Source organism: Pteropus medius, unplaced genomic scaffold, assembly GCF_902729225.1.
Source record: "Pteropus medius unplaced genomic scaffold, Ma_sr-lr_union100, whole genome shotgun sequence".
Classification (NCBI taxonomy): Eukaryota; Metazoa; Chordata; class Mammalia; order Chiroptera; family Pteropodidae; genus Pteropus; species Pteropus medius.
The window spans coordinates 17,262,704-17,284,648 of record NW_024340692.1 but is presented as its reverse complement, the minus strand read 5'-3'; the positions used below and the strand labels follow the sequence as shown (position 1 = coordinate 17,284,648).

Below are 21,945 nucleotides of genomic sequence, written 5' to 3'. Positions count from 1 at the left end.
TAACCATCAACTTAGAAAGGAGGTGGGAAGGCCCCAGAACACAAGAGAATGCCTGATAAGATAGGTGGTTTTTTTTTTTTTCAATTTAAGTAAATGCTAAAGCAAATGATATTTTTTAGAAAAGGTAAATTAAAACCATTTAAAACGCTATCAATGAAAGAGAATTAGGTCATAATACACTACTTGGTGTAATACATTGCTATGAATAAGCTTCATTGGTGTAATAACAATACTTAATATTTCTAGCTTTTAGAATTAACCCATAAACAGACCACACCAAACTTGATTACATTCTCAATAAAATGTTTTCAGTCTTAAAAATGTAAAAATGAGTTCCAGATTAGATAAGTTAGAATATGAGAAGGGAGAAAAGTAAAAAGGATGGGAGTACTAGTATTTTTAGCTTACAGTGTATAGTCAAGAAGTACTTATGACAAAAGATGTAAAAGTATTTGTAATAAATCAATATTAATAAAGTTTAATGATTAATAACTAATATTAATATAATCTCATTTGAGGCATTACAAAGATAGAAGCTGAAATCTATATCTAAAGTAACAAAATATCAAAAATTGATGAATCAAGCTATGGTGAAATGAGAATATGTAGAAAATATGTAAAGGACTGTGAAAAAAACTAAAACAGTTAAGTGTTTACACTTGAAAGTGGGTCTGAAGGTTAAAAAGAGGTTGGGCCACCCTTCTAGTTTTTTTTTTTCGTTTAACCATAAACATCTAGTACTTTGATAAACATAAAAATGGGGTCTTTTTTTTACTCATCTTATATATACTGAGCAGACAAAATATAAGATCTCTATTTGAATAATGCTATAGAACTATCCATAGGGTCTGCAGAAAGAAAAGCAAAGATAAAACTGGACAGGTTTCAAGAAGTAAAGCAAATGGAAGCTTAACCAGACTAGAATAAAGAACTTAAAATTGAGCTGAAAAATAGCGAGTGACTTGTAAAGAAAACAAAGCATTTTTAGAGAATTAACTGCTATAATCTGACCTAAAACAATGGTCAGCCAGTGGCTAATCATGATAAATAATACATAAAGGTAATTAAGGCACTAAGTTTGAATAACTGAGCTGTGTTTCCTCAATAGGAACTAGACTTGAACATTTAAAGACATAACAAGGGAAGAAAACTCATCATCAGAGATATAGTTCCATTTTATAAACACGTCTTCATTCTAAGTTTAATAAAACTTACTCTTTTTCTCCTTCTCTAGAGTTTCCCTCTCTTTATGTTTATCAATGATCTCACTTTCACATAATTCCTTTTCATCTTGAACTCGTCTCAGATCATTTGTAATGGCATCAATCTGGGGTTGAAGATTCACACAGTTTTCTGTGCTCTTCAGTTCATTCTGCAAATCTTCTATCATTTTGCGGGTATTACTTATTCTCCTTTGTCGGTCATGCTCTTCATTCTGTTTTACTATTAAAGCCTGCTGAAGTTCCTCAATCTAATAAAACAAAAGTAGGTTAGTATTGGAGGTTGTTTTTTTCCCCTTTTTTATAAGGCTTTTATAGTTTTAAGAACACAAACATTCTTAAGAACATGAGTATTTTCCTCACTAAAAGGTATCCCACTAGAATTAGACAGTTACACCTACCAGACTACCTATAACTTTCTTTGTTCACTAATATAGCCCAAGTACTTAGAGTAGTGCTTAGCATATAGTCAGCACTCGTTAAATATCTGCTGAATAAGATATTTATGAAGCCAAATTGCTAAATATTTATAGGAAGTAAATACACGCTTCACATCCTAAGACTGACATCAAGTCACATGGTGTGTGACAGACTTTCAATAAATTAGCAATAATAAAATGATGATGTTAAACTGAAACTATTAATTTTAAACGGAAACTATTTCCTTTCAACAAAATTCTTTTCAACTAACACTTCAAGTTAATATTGAAAGATTTTTAAACATCAACCCACATGTTCTGATTCACTGACTTATATTCAGGGTAAGTTATTTTTAAAAGTCATTTAAGTTGTCAATGAAATTTTTGTCAAAACCAAACAAAGTCTACCTAAGACAGTGTCAAGATTTTAAGAAACACATATACCTAAATATACGCTTATACACCCAATTTGTTTTTTAACAAAAATAGAATTTTGTATTAAAATAGATAAGGTTAGCGTATCACATAATTAGCCTATTAATTTACTTTCCAAGACTCATTTACTCCCTCTAAAAGTAACATTCATTATAGAAAATATGGAAAATACAGAAACAAAAAATCTATAATCCTAATGTCCTTAAACATTTACATTTTAATACCTATCTACAGAACATGTTTTACTAAATGGCATCACTAAAAATGTATTGAGAGCAATTTCTCATTATCCCATATGTCCTCACAAAGTAAAAACTTTTTTTCTTCAAAATTAAATTTTAATACCTCAATCATGTCCTGTTATATGGTTATACCACATTTTAGCCTATTCCCTACTGTTGGAAGTTTGGGATGGTATCAATTTCTTCTTCCTAAAAATTTAGCTTTGACAGTGTTAAGATGATGAACTAAACATATGCCAAAATACTCTCTTCTATATCAAATATGGAGAAAAAATATTTAAAAAATTAAGTTACATATATGAAAATTAAAAATGTTCAATGGGCCTAAAACAAGGATGCAGACAAGAAGCCACAGTGTTCCGCCAGGAAACCATGAAGTCCAAGCCATTCAGAAGAATATATATGCATGTTACAGAAGACAGGTATAAATCAAAAATTACCAAACACAAGAGGCAGTCCAAGTCCATGAAAAAGGACAAGAAATTTAATAAATATAACCTTTGCATTCCCAGCAAAATAGAGATCCTAGCTACCAAAAACTCGTTCAAGAAACTACCATGACTAATCCCATCATACTCATGATTAGCTCCGAATGTTCTTGTTCTAACTGAAACTTGGCTATCCTGGAAGACGCTTCTCCCTAGAGGCCTCTGAAGTGGTGACCGTTTCCTGCCATAATTCTTAAGAGTATTTTAGAACTCAGAAGTGGGGAAGGTGTCTCCATTTATACCTACTGTACTACTTCCTCTGTTAACTAAGCCCCATTTCAGTTCCTTTGAAGACCACTGGATTAGATTTTACTATCCGTTATCTTTGTTGCTACGTTAGCTACTGCCCTCAAAATTCTTCCTTACCCACTTTGGTTAATAATGGCTTTACCTACCACTCGACTGACTCAATGTCTTCCTCTTCCTCATTATGCCTGTCATCATGAGATTTCAACACACATAAAGAAAAATCAATCTCTTTGGCCTCTCTATTCCTTGACTTCTTCAACTTCAACTGTCTTCTATCCCACCCTTCCACCAACCACTATCTCTTACTGTTTGTTACATTCTCGATCATGTAAATCCCTCCAAATCACACCATTTGTATTTCTACAATCCTATTCTTTGAACACCATGTCCTGTCTTCCATTTACTTACTATGGTATTCCTATTCCCACTACCTGCCGAGGTTCCACAATCTTGTAACCACTCCCTTGCAAAGACCTCGTGACGCTCTACCAATGTCACATTAGCCAGGAAAAAGCCTAGTTCTTTTAAAACCTAACTATATACCTTCTATCTATCTGTATCTAAGCAACTGAACTAATTGCAGAAACTCTCAAAAATCGGCCACACTTTAAATTTGTGGCCACAAAGCTTAAACAGACACAAAACGACCTATTACATTTCTCTAATAGATGTGTGCTCTCATTCTAAGTTCACATCTTCTTCCCTTTCCTCAGTCCTTTATTGCTACATACTCTCTACTCATTCAGCTAATGCTGTTGTCTCACACTTCATTAACAGCATAGTTAAAATAGGAGTACTCTTATTAGAATGCATTTTCTCTTTTCAAATCCATCACCCTACCTCCATCTGTACTCATTCTGCTTTACCTTGTATAATGTAAGGAGAGTTCTTTTAAATAGCTAAATATAACCCCTCCAAGGCTACTCCAAGCAGTATTTCTCAAATTATTTATGGTGAAGGACCACTATTGAAAAGAATTTCAAGCCATCATAAGTCAATTTTTATCAATTAAAACTACATAATTTTGGAAAATAGTTTCACAGCTGCTTTGAAAATTAAATATCCACCTATGATATTCTACTTCTAGAAAATGATCCAAGAGAAATGGAAACATATGTTCATACAAAAACTTGTATAAAATACTCATGGAAGCTTTATTGGTAATAGCCTCAAACCAAAAAAATACCTAAATGTCCACCAACAGGTGAATGAAAAAACAAATTGTGATCTCAAAAAATAAATAAATAAAAATAAAAAATACATTAAACTGAACAAAAATAAAAATACAACATATCAGAATTTGTGGGATATAAGTAAAGCAGCGATGAGGGAAATTTACATCATTAAATCCATATACAAGAAAAGAGGAAGTTTCAATATCTGAACTTCCACCTCAAGAACCTAAAAAAAGAATAATATATACCCACATCAAGCAGAGGAAAGGAAATAATAAAGATATGAATAGACATTAGTGAAATTGAAAAGAGAAAAAGAGAAAAATCAATGAAACAAAAAGCTGTTTCTTTAAAAACAAACAAACAAACAATAAAATTAACAAACCTCTAGCAAGACAAAACAAACAAAAACCAAAAAAATCCCAGAAGACACAAATTCCAACATCAGGAATGATCCCTGTATCGTTACAGACCCTACAGACATCAAAAAGATAACAGAACTTATATACACATAAATTTGACAACTTAAACAAAATGCACCAATTCCTCAAAAAACACTACCACAAGTCATCCAGTATGAAATAATTATTTATATAGCCCTATAACTATTAAGTAAATTGAATTAATAATTTTAAACTCCCCTCCCCCGCAAATGTCCAGAGCCAGATAGTGTCATTTGAGAACCATTAAGAATTTTTAAAGAATTAACAACAATTCAATACAATCTCTTCCAAAATAAACAACAACAACAACAACAACAAAAAAAAAAGAAGAAGAAGAAGAAGAAACACTTCCCAATTCATTTTACAAAGCTAATTATTATTCTGGTAACAAAAACAGAGACAGTACAAAACAAAAGCTACAGAATAATATCCCTCATGAATACAGACACAAAAATCTTTTAACTGTTAGCAAACAGAATTCAAAAATATGTAAAAGAAATTATATATTTATACATCGCAACCAAGCAGAGTTTATTTCATGCATGCAAGGTTGATTTGATATTCAAAAATCAATCATTGTAATCCATCAATAATAACAGGCTAAAGATGTACATGATCATATCGATAGATAAAGAAAAAGCATGTGACAAAATTCAACACTCATTCATAATATTCTCAGAAACACAGGAAAGAGTGGAACTTCCTAAACTTGATAAAGAACATCCATTAAAAAAAAAACCCTACAGCTAATATATAGTTAATGGTGAAAAACTGAAAGTTTTCCTCCTAAGATGAGGAACAAGGCAAGGATGTATACTCTTACCATTCTTATTCAACACTGTGCTGTAAAAGTTCTAGCCAGTGCAATAAGGGATGAAAAGAAATAAAAGGCACACGGATCAGAAAGGAAGAAATAAAGCTGTCCCCATTTGTAGTTGACACGACTGACTATGTAGAAAAGTACCAAGGAATAGATTAAAGGGCAGGGAAGAGAGGTGGGAGGAGGTAGGATGGGCGGAGAGAAAGGAGGTGGGGGGAGAGAGGAGGTAGGAGGGGAGGGGAGGGAAGAGGTAGAGGAGAGGACGGACAGGGAAGAGAGAATGGAGGAGAGGAGGAAGGGAGGGGGAGGAAAAGAAATGAAAAATTTAGGTGGAATTTAGGTCCTCAAAACACTCTGAGGACCTGTATGCTGAAAACGATATAACACTGATGAAAGAAATCAAAGATCTAAATAATTGGAGACATACCGTGTTCATAGATTGGAAGACTCAACACAGTAAAGATTTCAATTCTCCCTAAATATACATGTTTAATGCAATTCCTATTAAAAATCACAGCAACATTTTTCTGTAGATATAGAAAAGATTTGGATGTCATCAGGAATGGTGAAGTAAGGAACTCTGAAAAATCACTCCTTCATAAAAGAAATGAAAATATTGACAAAAATTGTCAAAATTAACTTTTTCAGAACTCTAGAATTTAAACAAAGGCTTCCAACAACCTGGAAAGTGTTTATTCAAGAAAAATGTCTGAATCTTTGGAAAAAACAGCAAGCTCTGTGGTATTTTGAACATTCCCTATTCCCATTCCCCTCCCCCTCTCCCCAGTTCCAATGCAGCCTTGAAAACCAAAAGCCCACAATTATAGTGAAGTCAGCAGCCTCACAGTCACTTGAGAGATCAGAACAGGTTAGAGCTCTTTCAAATTCTCATTCTCAAAGAACTGACATTATCTGATCTGCCTGGCAATTGTCTGGAAAATCTTACATACGAGGTTTGTCTTTATTTAACTTGACTCCACAGCTTGCACACTGCAATCCTTTGCTTGAAAGTATCTGTCAAAAACAATCAGTGGCAACTGTTTAACACCACAGTTGCCTGACACATGATAAGAGTTGTGGCAAATAAGCTAACCATAAAACTTAAAAGGAAAAGCTTTGGAAGCTCCTAGGAATTTAGGCCACATGTATGAACAGAACTGTGTCCATGCCCAGAGCTATGCATATGCTCCAGAAAGACCAGAGGAGGTCCTCAGCAATCACAAAGGCTCTGTACAAAGAAGTATCATCTAGAGGCTCTGCAAATGGCAAGTGAAGACTGAAAGAGTTGTAAACTTGCAATGAAAATAAATCAAAGCTTGCAACAATTTAGAGGCTACTAACTCAAGAAAAACAACTAAATCTTAGTGGTAAGTGAAAAAACTGCCCAGTTGAACTGTTGAAGGTGTGACCCAACACGCATTCAGAGACCCTCAACAAAGCCTAGGAGACAAACTGGTTCCTGTTATTTAAGGAAATATCTGTCCAATCATTAGCTGACCACTAAGCTAACTGAGCAGACACTTTAAGAGTCACAAAAGACAACAAAGACTTCACAGAATTAGTTAGAAAAGAAACTGAAGTATAACATCATCATCATCAACAAACAACAAGCCTAGGGGAGGGGACAACTAGTTTCAAAGTTATCACGTCATACTAAACTGTCCAGTTCCAAAAAAAATTACAACACATTCAATGAAATAAGAAAAAAGCAGTCAACAGAAAATGTCCTTAAGGTAGCCCCAAAATTGACTTACTTTATTAAGGTCTAATAAAGACCTTAAAACAGCTATTAAAAAAGAAAGTTCAATGAATGAAAGGAAATCATGTCTAAAGATCTAAAGGAAAGTAAGAGAATAATGTCTCATTGAATAGAGAATATCAATAGAGATCAAACTTATAAAACAGAGCCAACTGTTTTATAAGTTTATGAAATTCTGGAGAAAATGCAATCACTGAAATAAAAGATTTACCAGTGGGGCTCAACAGATTTGTACAGGCAAAACAAAGCATAAGTGAACCTGAAAATAGGTCAACTGAGACTGTCTAGTCTGAGGAACAGAAAAGAAAAAAAAAAAATGAATAGAATATAGGACACTGTCAAGTATATTAAAATCTGCATAAGAGAAGTCTCAGGAGATAGAAGAAAAAGAGGCAGAAAGAATACTTGAAAAAATAATGACCAAAATATTTCCCAACTGTGATGAAAAACATTTATCTGCACATCCAAGAAGCTCAATTAATTGCAAGTAAAATAAACTCAAGAAGATTAACATCTAGAAACATCATAGTTAACTACTAAAAAATAAGAATTTTGAAGGCAAGAAAAAGTAATTCATGTATAAGAGATCCTCAATAAGATTAACAGCTAATGCCTCATCAGAAACCATGGAGGCCAAAAGTCAGTGAGATGTCATATCCAAAGTGCTGAAAGAACTGTATAATCAGCAAAACCATCATTCAAAAACAAAGAATTTACGACATTTACAGATAAACAAAAATTGAGAGAATTTATCACTAGCACACCTACTCTACAGGAAACACTAAAGTCAGTCTTTCAGGCTGAAACGAAAGGTCATTAGAAGTAACCTGAATCTATACAAAGAAATAAAGAGCACCAGTAAAGGTAACTACATAGGTAAATACAAAAGGTAATATAAATGTATTTATTGTTTGTAACTTTTCCTCCTATTTGATATTAAAGACAATTATGATATAATTTTTAAAAATTATCAATCAACCAATCATTTGGTCTTTGTCCCTGGTTCCTGGTTGAGAGTTCTTAAAAACACTTGGAATTTCCTGAATGAAAGGAGTATCTTGTGTATCTTGTTATTCATACCGAGCCTCTTTTGATGATACCTGATTTTATGCTAGTAAGATGATTCTTGGTAGGGTGCCTATATAGCTTCAGGATGGAGGCTGGTTGCCACAAGAACTAACCACATGATTGGAGTGTTGGTACTTTCAGCCCCACTCGGACCTCAAAAAGGGGAGAAGGGTGAGAGACCAATGGCCAATAACTTAATCAATCATGCCCAGGTAATGAAACTTTGAAACTCGAACAATGAGGTTACAGAGCTTCTGGGTTAGTGAACATGTTCACGTGCAGGGAATGTAGTACACACAGAGAGGAAACGGAAGCTCTATACATACCCTGTCCTATGTATCTCTTCCATTTGGCTGTTTCTGAGTTGTATCCTTTATAATAAACTAGTATTTGTTAAGTATAATGTTTTCTTGAGTTCTTCTGTGGGTCCTTCTAGCAAACACTAAACCTGAATGAAGGGGTGTGTGTGTGTGTGTGTGTGTGTGTGTGTGTGTGTGAACTGTATAAAAAAATAATTATAAAACTGTTGATAGACTTATAATTTTAAAAATATAATTTATATGAAAATAACAGTACAAAAGAGGGAGTAGGAAATGAAGCTATACAGGAGCAAAGTCTTGTATACTACTGATATTAAGTTGGTATTAATATGAACTAGATATTATAAATTAAGATATTATTAATTCTAAAGGCAGCCACTAAGAAAATAGCTCAAAAAATACATAGTAAAAAAAACAACAGGGATTTAATATAGTACAATAGAAAATATTTAATATAAAAGGTGGTAATAATTGGGGACTAGAGGAACAGTCATTAAGACATACTGAAAACAAATGAGAAAAATAGTATATGTAAAGTCCACCTTGTAAATGTAAATGGATTAAACACTCTAATTAAAAAGTAGAGGTAGGCAGAATATATAAAAATCCGTTATCTAACTATATACTGTTTATAAGAACAACATTTTGGATTGAAAGACACAAACAGGTTTAAAGTAAAAGGATGATATATTACAAAGTCAAACAGAACTTTTTATTTTCCCTCTCCTAGAATCTTCATTTTAGTAAAAGGCACCACTATCTATCAGCTGTGAAGTCAAAAAGTTAGATAAGATCCTTGATTCTACCACAATTCAATCCTTACACCTATTCTCTGAGTAAATATTATCAGCTGAATTTTTTTGAAACCATTATCATTTGCCTAGATGACCTCAACACCCCCCTAAGTAACTCCCTGCTTTTATTTTTGTCCCATATAGTCCATTCTCCATTAGGCAGTCCAGGGTGCTTTAAAAATAAATAAATAAACATAAACATACATACATGCTGTTTCTCTCTGGCTCTAAAATTTCTAAAGCCTTCTCACAGTTTTTCACTCCATACAGAATCAAATTCAATTTCCTTTCTTTTTTCTTCAAGGGTCTATCTATTATGGTCTTTGCCTACCTATATATCTGCTACTCCTCACGAACAATATTGGACCAAAGAGGACACTGAGGTAAGACTGTCAAAGTGTTTAGAAAAAATCTGTAATTTAGAATTCAATATCCAGCCATATTAATATTCTAGAGTGCCAAAAAGATATTTTCTGACATACAGGTACTCAGAACGTTCATGACCCAAAAAGCCTCTCTAAAACACCTACTCAAAATGTTCAACAAACCTCCCCTGCCCCAAATCCCTACTTCCTCAAAAGAAGGAGCCAGAAGTGTGATATAAAAAGTAAGATGATCTAATAAACCAATAAAACATATTATTAGGTCTGAATAAATACAGACAGTAAAAAATAACCTTTTAAGTAACGGACAAAATTTCTGATGATATTGACAAGAGTACAGGATAAGGAAATAAAAGCTTACTAAGATTTGTCGTAAGTGGAAGAAAAAAATACTAAATTTTTTTTGTAGAAAAATGTGTTATTTAAACTGTAAGAGTAATCAGTAGAATAGGTTTAGAATATATAACTTTAGGAAAAAAAACAGAGTAAGAAAACCGTGATCAATAGCGATAAAAAGAAAAGAGAGCAGGAGGAATCAAACAAAAAGCAAAGTAAGTAGAAAACAACTGTAAATGACTAGTTAAAACTCCTTTAACTGCTTGAAAAAGTTATCTCACACCAAATAGAAAAAAATTTCAAAACAAAAGCTAGTAATATTATTTACAGTAGATAAATCAAAATATGACACAGAAAGAACAAAATAAAGCTTTAAAATCTAAGAAGCGTAAACTAATATAATTTCAAAACAACACAAATCTATACTCAGAGAAGTACTGAACTTTAAAAATGAATAAATCAGGTAAAAAAAATAAAGTGGAACATTTGTGTAATATAATTATAGTAAGCCTGCTCTAACATATATCTCCACACCTAAAGACAGAGTAGATTCTTTTCAAATAGATGTAGAACATGTACAAAATCAAATATAAAATGAAAGTCCAAAAGAGGTTTCAAAAAATTTTAAAACAAAGTCATAGACCATATTTAGACCATGGCAATATAACCAGAACTCCACATAAAAAGGTTTAACAATTCCAAATCCATAAAAGTTAAATGAGAACTCCTTTATAACTTTAAATAAATGAAAATGATAAAATCCTAACCTGAAAAAAAAAGCATGTATCAACACATGTGAGATGTAGCCAAGAGATAACCAGAAAAAAGTTATACCCTAAAATGTATTTATTAAAAATTAAGATAAGCTCTACACAGCAAAGAAAATCATCAACAAAATGAAAAGGCAATCTGCCAAATGGGAAAGAATATCTGCAAATCATATATTTAATAAGAGGTTACTATCCAAAATATATAATGAATTCATATAACCCAATACCCCCAAAATTAAAAATCTGATTAAAAAATGAGTAGGAGATCTGAATGGACATTGTTCCAAAGAAGACATAGAGATGACCAACAGGTACATGAAAAGATGCTGAATATCACTAATTATCAGAGAAATGCCCACAATGATAATTCACCTCACACCTGTTAGAATGGCTATTATCTAAAGGACAAGAAACAACAAGTATTAGCAAAGATATGGAGAAAAGGGAAACCTTATACACTGTTGGGGGACATGTAAATTAGTACAACTACTATGGAAAACAATTTGGAGGTTCCTAAAAAAATTAAAAATATGACCTAGGACTTTCACTTCTGGGCATTTTTCCAAAAAAAAAACCAAAAACATTTAACTTGCAAAATTATATGCACTCCCATCTTTATTGCAACATTATTTATAACAGCCAAGATATGGAAACAACCTAAGTGTCTACTGATAGGTGAATGGATAAAAAAACTGAGATATATATTTACATATGGAATATTTTCAACAATAAGAATGACATCCTGCCATTTATGACAGTATAGATGAACCTTGAGGCCATTATGCTATGTGAAATAAGCAGAGAACAGATTAATGGTTGCCAGAGGTGGGGGGTTGGAGAGTTGGTGATATGAGTTGAAAGGTATAAACATCCAGTTAAAAAATTTTGTAAATATGTATGGTGATGGATGTTAACTAGACTTATTATGGTGGTCATTTTGCAACAAACACAAATAACAAATCATGAAACTAATATAATGCTGTATCTCAATTATAACTCTTTTAAAAAAGGGAAAAAGCTAAAAATTCAAGAACTTATAAAAGTGGTAAACTCTGGCAAATATAATGGGAGAACAAAGAAAATACTGGTCCAAGGAATATAAAACTACTTGAAAAGTCAACATGATTCCGAAAAACCAGTTAAAGATGTAAAAAAGAAAAAAAATGAAATCTTAGACCCATCTCAAATGGTACAAAAAATCCTAAATATAAGAATTTCTAGCTGAATCTAGCAATGTATTAAAATACCAACTAAGAGTTATGACAGAAATGCAAATTAAAATACCAACTAAGAGTTATGACAGAAATGCAAGAATCATTCAACATCAGACAGCCTATCAACATGATACTCCTGTATGGGATTTAAAAGATGAATTTTATGCCATTTCTCTCCTAAACTCTAACTGTAATAGAAATGGAATAAAAGGAGTTCAATTCCACAAGGACAAAGAGAGGAATAAGGGAGGAGACACCAGCAACTAGAGATTTCAATAAATATTCAAAAGATGAAAGATAGTAAAGGGACGACTAATTTAGCAGCCTATTATAGGAACCACAAGGGAAAAGGTGAGTAAAGAGAAAAAAGTGAAAAGAGCTGAGTATTCCAAAAAAAAAGAGAAAAAGAAAAGGAAAGGAAAAAAATCCCAAAGACTCTTAGAACTAGAAAATGTCAAGTATAAAAGATATCACATAAAAGAGAATTACCTCCGCTCTACATCCTACTCAATGTCCCTGCACCCCCGATCCCATACACACCTTGAGCACATAACACCGGCAGCCAAGTTTCTGCCATGGAAATTTGGGATTTATTCTCTAGAGAAGCTAATGGAAGAGGCCCAGAATTTGAAGATAAAGGTATAGAAAAAGGTGTATGTTTGAAAACAGAGATAAACCTAATGCTTCACCAAGAATGCTTCAAATTATATACAGCTACCCCTAAGATAGATAATTCGATATTTAGTTTCTGAATAGTCCTGGAAAATAGAAACCCATATATATTTGGGGATCTGTTAACTAAAGAGCCCACTTTCTTGCCCAATCATTCTAAAATAATTTGCCATCAAGCCCTATCCACAAAAAAGAATTTGTAATCAGCTTTTTAATGCCCTATTCTTAACATAAACAACAGAATAAATTCCTTATAATTTAATTTCTGCTATTAAGGTAACTAAATCCAATTTAACCATTACCCTATTAAAAAACTATATAGCCACCCAGCTACAAAGATCATAATGCACATCTATGGATAGTTTTAAGCAAGTTTTCCTAATTTTCCTCTGTTACTACTGTATTTCCAAATATTAGTTTCCCTTACAGATTAAGTTAATAGAGAATGAGGAGGATCTTAAGACAATTCCCAAAGAGGCTGTCCCATAATCCAGACATGAACACAAAAACTAGAGCGAATTAGCAAAATATAAACTTCAGTACAAAATCTTACATGTTTATCTTTCCTTTCTATAACATCTTGCTTTTGTTTACATTTTTGAGACGTCTCCTTAATATCTGTTGCCTGTAAGATTAAAACAGAAGGCGGGGAAGTTAGTTAAAAACTCAAGCAAACCAATTATGTGTCCCCACCCATCCAAATATTAAGTTGTTATGTAAGTTAACTCACAAAGTTTTTCCATGATTTCTTTCAAATCGAATACATAATTATCACCAAAAATACCAAGTTATTTGCAAATCTATAAAAGGTTATTCCTACTGATTCTAAAAATAACTGCAGCAATATGCATGTGTATGTTTATCTCTTCACATTTATTTTCTCATGTTCTTCCATTTGATCTTCAAAACAATCCTACAGGATAGCAAGGTCCATAACTTAAACCACTCAAAATAATCTATGACTCCAAAATCTCCCTAAAAGTTGAAAGCCATGATAAATAAAATTAAAATTTTAGTTATATTTTCAAATTACAGGTAATATTGCATATGCCATTTTACTAGTTATTCTAAGAAACATCAAGTTTCCTCTGTCGCCCTCCTCCAAAAAAGCATATAAATTACAAAGCCAATATAATAAATTCACAAAAGGAGTTCAATGTTTCTAGGAATACTACTCTGAATCCTCCTGTAATTAAAATAATCGCATTTCATTTTTCTCTTTTAATATCCTGAAATTTCTATATAGTAGTAACCTTCCAAGAGTGATAATTAGGATCTTGAACTGTGGTGGTAGAATTTCTAGTTAAGGAATCAAACTTACAAGTAAACTGACAAAACATTTTAAAAGACTTGCAAAATATTTTTGTATTTGCTAAAATAAAATACATGAAATCCAAAATTGACTAGAAAAGTACCTTCACTTTGATTTGAGACTCTAAATTGTGACGCTGCGTTTCAATTTCTTCAATTCGACGGGTCATAGGAATCTGCCCTTCTTTAAGTTTTCTCACTTCATCCTTCACTCGGTCACGAGCCAGTTTTACTTCTTCATATTCCTGACGAACATTTTCATATTCCTTGCAATTAATTAAAAAATAAAAATTAGAGCACTACTAGCTTAAACTAACACATATACTAAAATCAAGGTTCAGGAAGAAATTAAATCTATAAAAAGACTGTTTTGATATTCATTTGGCAGGTCGACTAATACAGACCTCGGAAACAACTTCAGAAATAGTCAATACCAACATAATGACTTACTAAGAGTCTTGATACTCACTGAGAATTTATCTCCATAGCTAGGCAAGACTCCAATTTCCATCCCTTCGTTTCTGAAAAGTGCCTACTAAAATGAGGTTCTCTCGTCTCTCAATAAAGAAGGGACACAGGAACATAAAGATGCAAGAGTAATTCAGTTATGAAAAGTAAAAATGAAAAAAGTAGAAGATGAAAGGAAAACGGGTCAAAAAGAGAAAACAAAAGGAAACATGCAGGTGAAAATGATGCTTGTCATGTCACAGGAATAAATATTTGCTAAAAAAATTAGTGGAGCACTAAGAGAGTATGCAGTAAGAGTAAATGGAATGAAGAAAAAAACCACAAATATTAGAGTAAATTTAAAAAGAAAAAGAAAACAACTGATAATCTTAGAAAAAGGGAAACCAAAGACTTCATAAAACTTCGTAAGACTTCCTAAGAGATAAAGTGGGTGCAATAATAATAATGGCCATAGGAAAAAATATAATCCAAATGAGGTAAAGAAAGGAAAAAGTTTAAGAATAGTGGAATTATGGGATAGGGTAGGGTGGAGCAGGGGCAAGGGTTGGGGAGGCCACAAATAGCCATATATTTTTCCATTCTAGTAATAATTATTCCTACCCTAACCTTGGAACAAACGTTATAAAACTTTCTTACTCTGTTTCACTCACTGTAAAGGCATTGAGGGAATTTAATCTTTAGCCCAAACTGTGGTCTTAAATAATAAAATATATATCATACAGTGATTAGAAAGAAAACAGTAGGCTCAATAAAATTATGAAGCATACAAGATAATTAATAATCAACTACATCTGTTGCTGAATTTAATATTAGTGTTAGTTCTCAGTGACCTGAGGAGACTAAAAGATTTAATATTTACATGTATAATCATTTTTAAATCATTAACATTTTATAAAATAAACTATCTGTTGAGGACTCAAATCTGGAAGAATTAAGAGCATGGACTTAATCAAATGATATTTAATAAACAATAATAATAACACAGATAAATTTTATTATATATAATATATAAAGCAAAAATTAACAAAAGTACCTAATTTGATACAGAGTAATTAGTGCCTTCATTAAAACTTTTCTGCTACTTAAAGAATCACTATTTTTGCCTATAATAATTAAGACTTACCACCCATGGCCTTTTTGCTTCAAGCATCTCAATCAAATCTAAATGTCGCTTACGTTCATAGAACCTCTCCACATCTTGTTTATATCTTTCATTCCTCTGAATCATTTTCTCTAGATACTCAGTTTTCTCTTTGCATGAGGTCTAAAATAAGTATGTGTTTAAACAATTAGTTTAACTGAAAAAAGAAAACAGGTCAAATCTTTTAATAAAAAATGTACAATGTCAGTGAAATTTCACAATAAACAATTCATGAAAGTTCTTAAGAACTGTGTAAAATGAACATGCATACCTAAGTTCTAGTCTAATCTCTATAATTTATTAGTAATGTGACTGTGAGAAAGCCTTGCCACATCTCTGAGCCTGGACTCTTCCTGCCTTAAAAGAAGACAGCAATCTGCCCCATTCACCTCAAGGACAGATTTTACTTGCTGTAGGTAAAGGCTCGACAAAAGCTGTAATGTGATATACGAATAATAGGTAAAATTATTATTAATATGTTATGAACACCATGACGTAAGGACTTAAAAATGAGATGAAGGAGAACTAAAATTTAGTCTTTATACTGCAAATTAACAAAAGCAGAGATGTACTCAGAACTAAGAAAGAACATGTTTTCTTTCAGAGGACTGCAGGTAGTTTCAGTTTCAGTGAGTGTTTCAGATGAGAGTATTAGATTGCCTGAAGTGGGGAAAAGTGAAGGGACTGACAGAGTATCTGAAGTAGGATAAAATAATTACAACTCCTTTGGTCATTAACTCTGAATAAGTATAATAATAAAAATAATATTAAATTACAGCAAAACATATTATCAAGTATAGACATTACAGTTTGAGAGCATTTGTTTACAAGGTTCCTTATTACAAAAATTTACCAAATTATTTTAGTTGACAGAACATAGAAAATGATTACTTAAATAAAACACCTTTCAGTGATATTTTAAAGGTATTTTAATTTATATTTTTATTAAATAAAATTTCAACACTGCTACTTAATGTACAGTTTTCTTACAAAGTCGACCCTGACGCAACTGAACAAAGATGAGAACTGGTTCAACATAGACCTCTATTAAAAGCTATATGATATTTGCTGTATTACCCAAGGCCTTACACAGTGCCTGGCATGAAGTAGGTATTTAATAAATATTGAATAAATAAAAAGAATAATACCAAAGCATACAGAGAAAAAAAAATACTCCTTAATATCGTTATTAGTTCCTTAGAAATTCAATTAATAACGTGTATTTGATGAAATGGTAGTCAAATTTTTCAAACTTTACATTATCAAATCCATTCTCACTTTTTGTCACCTAATTTAATTAATGTTAGCGATACAATCCTTGGTGGAAAAAAAACTGCAAATATATGAATTCACTCAATGAATCAGAATTTACTCTCTCACATTTTGAGACACCAAAATCAATGAGAAACAATAAAAATAAGCTGTCCACTTATAAATACCTCTAGTTGTTTCTCTTTCTCCCTGAAGTTTTTCAGTTCACAGTGGTATCTGTGCATTTCTGGAGGACCAATTGACTTCTCAGTAGCTTCAAGGAGTTCAATTTTACTGAGTTTAGCAAATTCCCCAACTTTATCCTAGAGTACAAAACTTAAATATCAGTAACTATTATCATTTATAAGTATCTTCAAAACATATTTCAATGACCACGCTTGTCAAGATGAAAGTCACTGAAAAGAAAAAACTTTTTTTGAGATGTGATCTTAATATAAACAAACCCTCTTTCATATATTATCCTTTATAACAAAAAAATAAACCTAAAAGCAACAAATGTACAGGGCAGAGACACATGGACAATGGACTAGTGGTTACCAGAGGGAAGAGGGGAGGGGGGAATTTAAATCATTTCTTCATTTTAAAATAAATAAGAAAAAAACTTAAGGTATGAACGGTTATCTTTTTGAGAACCTTTAAAATATCTGTCAATATTCCCAAGTTGAAATATTTATATACATATAATACATTTATATGCATATACATAATATTTATATGTATATAACATTTATACATATAATAAATAATTTGTCTTAGTCTCCTAAGTCAAAATGATCATTATCTACCACACATCAATGAGAATGCTAGAAGTTAAAAAGAGGCAATTTTAAACATCTACTGCTGAAAACTATCTGACATCAGCTGACAAATGCTTTTAAATTTTAATTTTTATTTAATTTAAACATATGTAATCAAATCATTTCTGAAGAAAAAAATTAACTATAATTCAATTACTAGGCAGCATTCAAAGACAAATTTAAAGGTATTTAACTTTAACATTTAACATGTATCATCAGGATGTTTTATTTTTATTAGACAAACTTAAAATATGAAAAGATTTTAGAAGGCACACCTAAAGATTTAAGAGTTTTAGTATATCAAAGATTTTATACAAAAACACTGATTAAGATGTTGCTTATTCAAACAAACAAACTCATAGACACAGACAACAGTATGGTAGTTACAAGAGGGGGAGAGGGGGAGAGAAGGTTGAAGAGGGTAAAGAGGGTCAAATACATGGTAACAGAAGGAGACTAAACTTTGGGTGGTGAACACACATTGGAATATACAGGTGATGCATAATAGAATTGGACACTTGAAACATATAAATCTTACTAACCGAGATCACCCCAATAGATTTAATTTAAAAACTTGTTTATTAAAACTTTAAGAGCCTGCAACAAATGGAAGCACACAGGAATTCAAGCTACTCTCTGGACTTAAAAATTATACAACTTTATTTCCTGTACAATACTCTATAACTTAGGACATTTTATTAATTCAAAATTTCCAAATTACTACAAATTAATAATTTTATAATGATAAGAGATAAGATGTTACCTTTTATAAAGAACCTTGAGTATTAAGACTGCTATGCTCGGTTTTAACAGTAACCATTATAATATTCCTCATAAAGTATTTACATTCTTTATAAAGCATAAAGAAGAAACATTATACACAAAACCTTCCATCTTTATACTTAATTGTCTCATACCTGAGGTAGAAACTGGCAAAGATTGCTCACTTGAATATTTAAGGCAGCAACCTGCTCTTCTACTACTTTCTGGGTTGTCGATTTTTTGTTGATGAACCAAAAGGACTGATTTTTTGCCACATCAATTTCACGGGTAATTACAAGATTTCCAGAAGTCCTGAACCTAGTTAAAAAATAATTTTAAAATCTTAATATTCAAAATATATTGTAAAAAATTATTTTAGAAATAAAATTCATAAAATTCTCTTGCACCAAAGGTTGCCAGATAGAATTATGTTTTTTCCTTTTGATATTATGACCCCTCCTCCAAAGAGGAAAACTTTGAATTTTATTATTAATAATACACGACTGACCACATCTAAGTTACTATACTCTTTCAACAATCAAAATTATTTAATCTGTTAAAATAAAATCAAAACAAATGCCAATACCAATTCCCAAACACTGCCAGAGGATGTGCATATCTGGAGTTATTTATCTTATAATCATTATGCTATTCTCCAATTTCATGTATTGACTGCAATTCAAGATGGGTTGGTACATAAAAGCACGTAACAATTAAACCTTAAAACTCACTGTACTTGGAAAATATATGAATGAAACCAACTCTTGCATATACATTTCCAGACATCAAAACTAGCCTGCCCATACAAGTAGCCTATGGCTTCTTCTTATCACGTAATCTACTCTGAATTCAGAGGGGACTACATCACAGAGCTATATAGGAATATTAATCAATAAAGTATCTGAATGAAGGGTATTTACTTATTTCTTGCTTTTAGAAGTACTACTGCTCCACACCTCCCATCTATTCATCCATCTTCTTCACTTGGAATCAGCAGCATGTGGTAGAAAGATAAATTATTGGTATCCAATGGCTAAAGGACAATGATAATTTATAAATGTATATACAGATTATACTGTAATTAAATGCTAAGATTTTAGAACTTAAAAAACAGTTTTAAACTTTCATTTCCAGCAGAATGACTAATAAAGTACCCTTTTTGATTTTCATACTATAAACCAAAATTAATAGATAAAATACTAAAATATCTTCATAAATCCATTATTAGTTAGCATGAAAGCAAGGAATTCTGTCTAAATTCCCAGAGCAGATGGGAAGCCAAGAGTGAAAAAAATGAAATAGGCTTTTATCCTGAAGGCCAACCAGGTAATCTTGCACATTCATTTTCATTATCTCCTGGGAGAAGGGCGTTGCAGACACAGGCCAGAGCTACCAAGATGGAGTGTCTAATAGAAACCAACCCAAAAAGGCTATATTCTCACGTAAGGGAGGACTAGAAATATTCCTCTAACACCATTTCTCCCTCTTCCTTCTCCTCTACCACCTCTACTATCACCACCACTGTCACTACCACCGACAGCAAGGTAAATTATTTTCTCAAACAATAGCTTGAACTGTACAACAAGCAAAAAATCTCCCAAGAGTAACTAACAAGTCTGTCTCAATCAGACTTATATCTTCATGTTATATGACATACCTAAGAAGGTTCAAAAACCCTCAAACTGAGAATTGTCTATTGTGATTCTGGATTGAAAGTATCCAATATTCTGTGACAGAATAAAAATTCCTGCAAGAATCTACCTTAATCCTCAAAGAATGAACACAGATAAAGTTCAAAGAGAAAGGCGCAGCTCATTGGCAACACACACATACGCACACGCGCCCCAGCAAGAGTAAGGACTAGCAGAAATAACAAAGTAGAATCATAGTGAAATCAGTAAAGTCAAGAATAAAATATATTTATTATTTTTTAAGAAAAGACTGAAAATATAAGTAAATAACAAGAACTAAAGAGAAATAAATCTAGAATGCCGCACAGACACATAAAAAGATAAGAAATATGAAAGATGTTAAGAGACATGGATAACTGAGTAAAAAAAACTAATATCTGTCTGAATTCTAGAAGGGAAACAGAGAATGGGTCAGTAGCAATACTTGAAGAGATAATAGATAGATAAGAATTTTCCAAATCAGATTTAAGAAGCTCATAAAATCTCTAGCAAAATAAAAAATAAACCCTCACCTATATACATGATGTGAAACTATAAAACACCAAAAATAGAGATATTTCAAAAGCCTCTTGAGAGAAACAGAATTACTACCAAAGAAACTATGATTAGGTTCACAGCAGGAGACAATGGAATTATACTTTGCATGTGGTGAGAAAAGACCTGTAGAATTTTATACCTATCAAATATATCTTTTAAGATTTAGAGTAAAATCACGTTTTCAGATAAAAACTAAGTGTTCCTCTAGAAGACCCTCATTAAAGGAAACTTTAAAGAATGTCCTCTAGAAGGAATCCTAGAGAGAAGAATAGAAATGTGAGAAAGAATGAAAGCAAAGCAAAGAGAAAATACGTGGGGGTAATTTTAAACAAATACTGACAATATAAATAATAGATATATCTTGATGGGCTTAAAAAAACAAGGTAGAATTAAAATAGCATACAAATTCAGAGAAGCTATTAAAATAAAAGTACTCTAAGGTCTTTATTTAGTAGGAAGATAAAGATATTTAAGTCTAGACTGTAAATAAAGTATTTACGTTAAGGTACTTATGGTCAAGATGGCAGAGTATATAAATGCTGTGCTCGCCTCCACCCATGACCAAATCAAAATTACAACTAAATTACAGAATCATCACTGAGAACTACCTGAAGACTAAGCTGAAAAGACATCCTATAACTAAGAATATAAAGAAAAAGCCAAGTCGAGACTGGTAGGAAGGACAGAGACACAAAACGGGCAGGTCCCAAATCCTCGGTATGGCAATTTAGAATTGGGAGGTACATTTTGGCTGTGAAGGTCTCCCCTGAGGAGTGAAGGGTTCCAGCACCAGACCCAGCTCCCCAGCTTGGGGCACCAGTGCCTGGAAGAGGAGTCCTTATAACATCTGGTTTTGAAAACCAGCAAGGATTGCATCTGAGTGAGAAAGTGGGCTACTGGAATCCCAGGCATTCCCACTGAGGAGCCTGAGCATGGACTCACTCTGGGCTCCAGTTTGGTGGTGACCACTGGAAGAGCTCCAGGAACATATGTGAAGAAACTGAATTGACTGGCTTCAGGGTGAAGGCCAGAAAGGCAAGGGTTGGGGAAGCTCTCTCCAGGGACATAAGTGCTGAAAGGTACCCTCCACCCACCCAGCTGGCAAGTGAAGGAGAATATCAAATCTGTGCTCTCCATTAACCTAACACCTCTGATCTCA

The 21,945-nt window shown here is 32.5% G+C and overlaps 1 protein-coding gene across 4 annotated transcripts in view; it reads right to left on the bottom strand.

Moving 5' to 3' along the window:
- Window positions 1–21,945, bottom strand: part of SMC5 (structural maintenance of chromosomes 5) — an 83,607-nt gene that overhangs the window by 36,438 nt on the left and 25,224 nt on the right. For all 4 annotated transcript variants that reach the window (XM_039838095.1, XM_039838329.1, XM_039838171.1 and 1 more), the window contains exons 4-9: window positions 18,714–18,876; window positions 17,167–17,301; window positions 15,710–15,850; window positions 14,223–14,384; window positions 13,361–13,432; window positions 1,216–1,471 (exon numbers count right to left, since the gene is read on the bottom strand). In XM_039838095.1, the coding sequence (XP_039694029.1) occupies window positions 1,216–1,471; window positions 13,361–13,432; window positions 14,223–14,384; window positions 15,710–15,850; window positions 17,167–17,301; window positions 18,714–18,876 (929 nt within the window). The remainder of the gene's footprint in view (window positions 1–1,215; window positions 1,472–13,360; window positions 13,433–14,222; window positions 14,385–15,709; window positions 15,851–17,166; window positions 17,302–18,713; window positions 18,877–21,945) is intronic.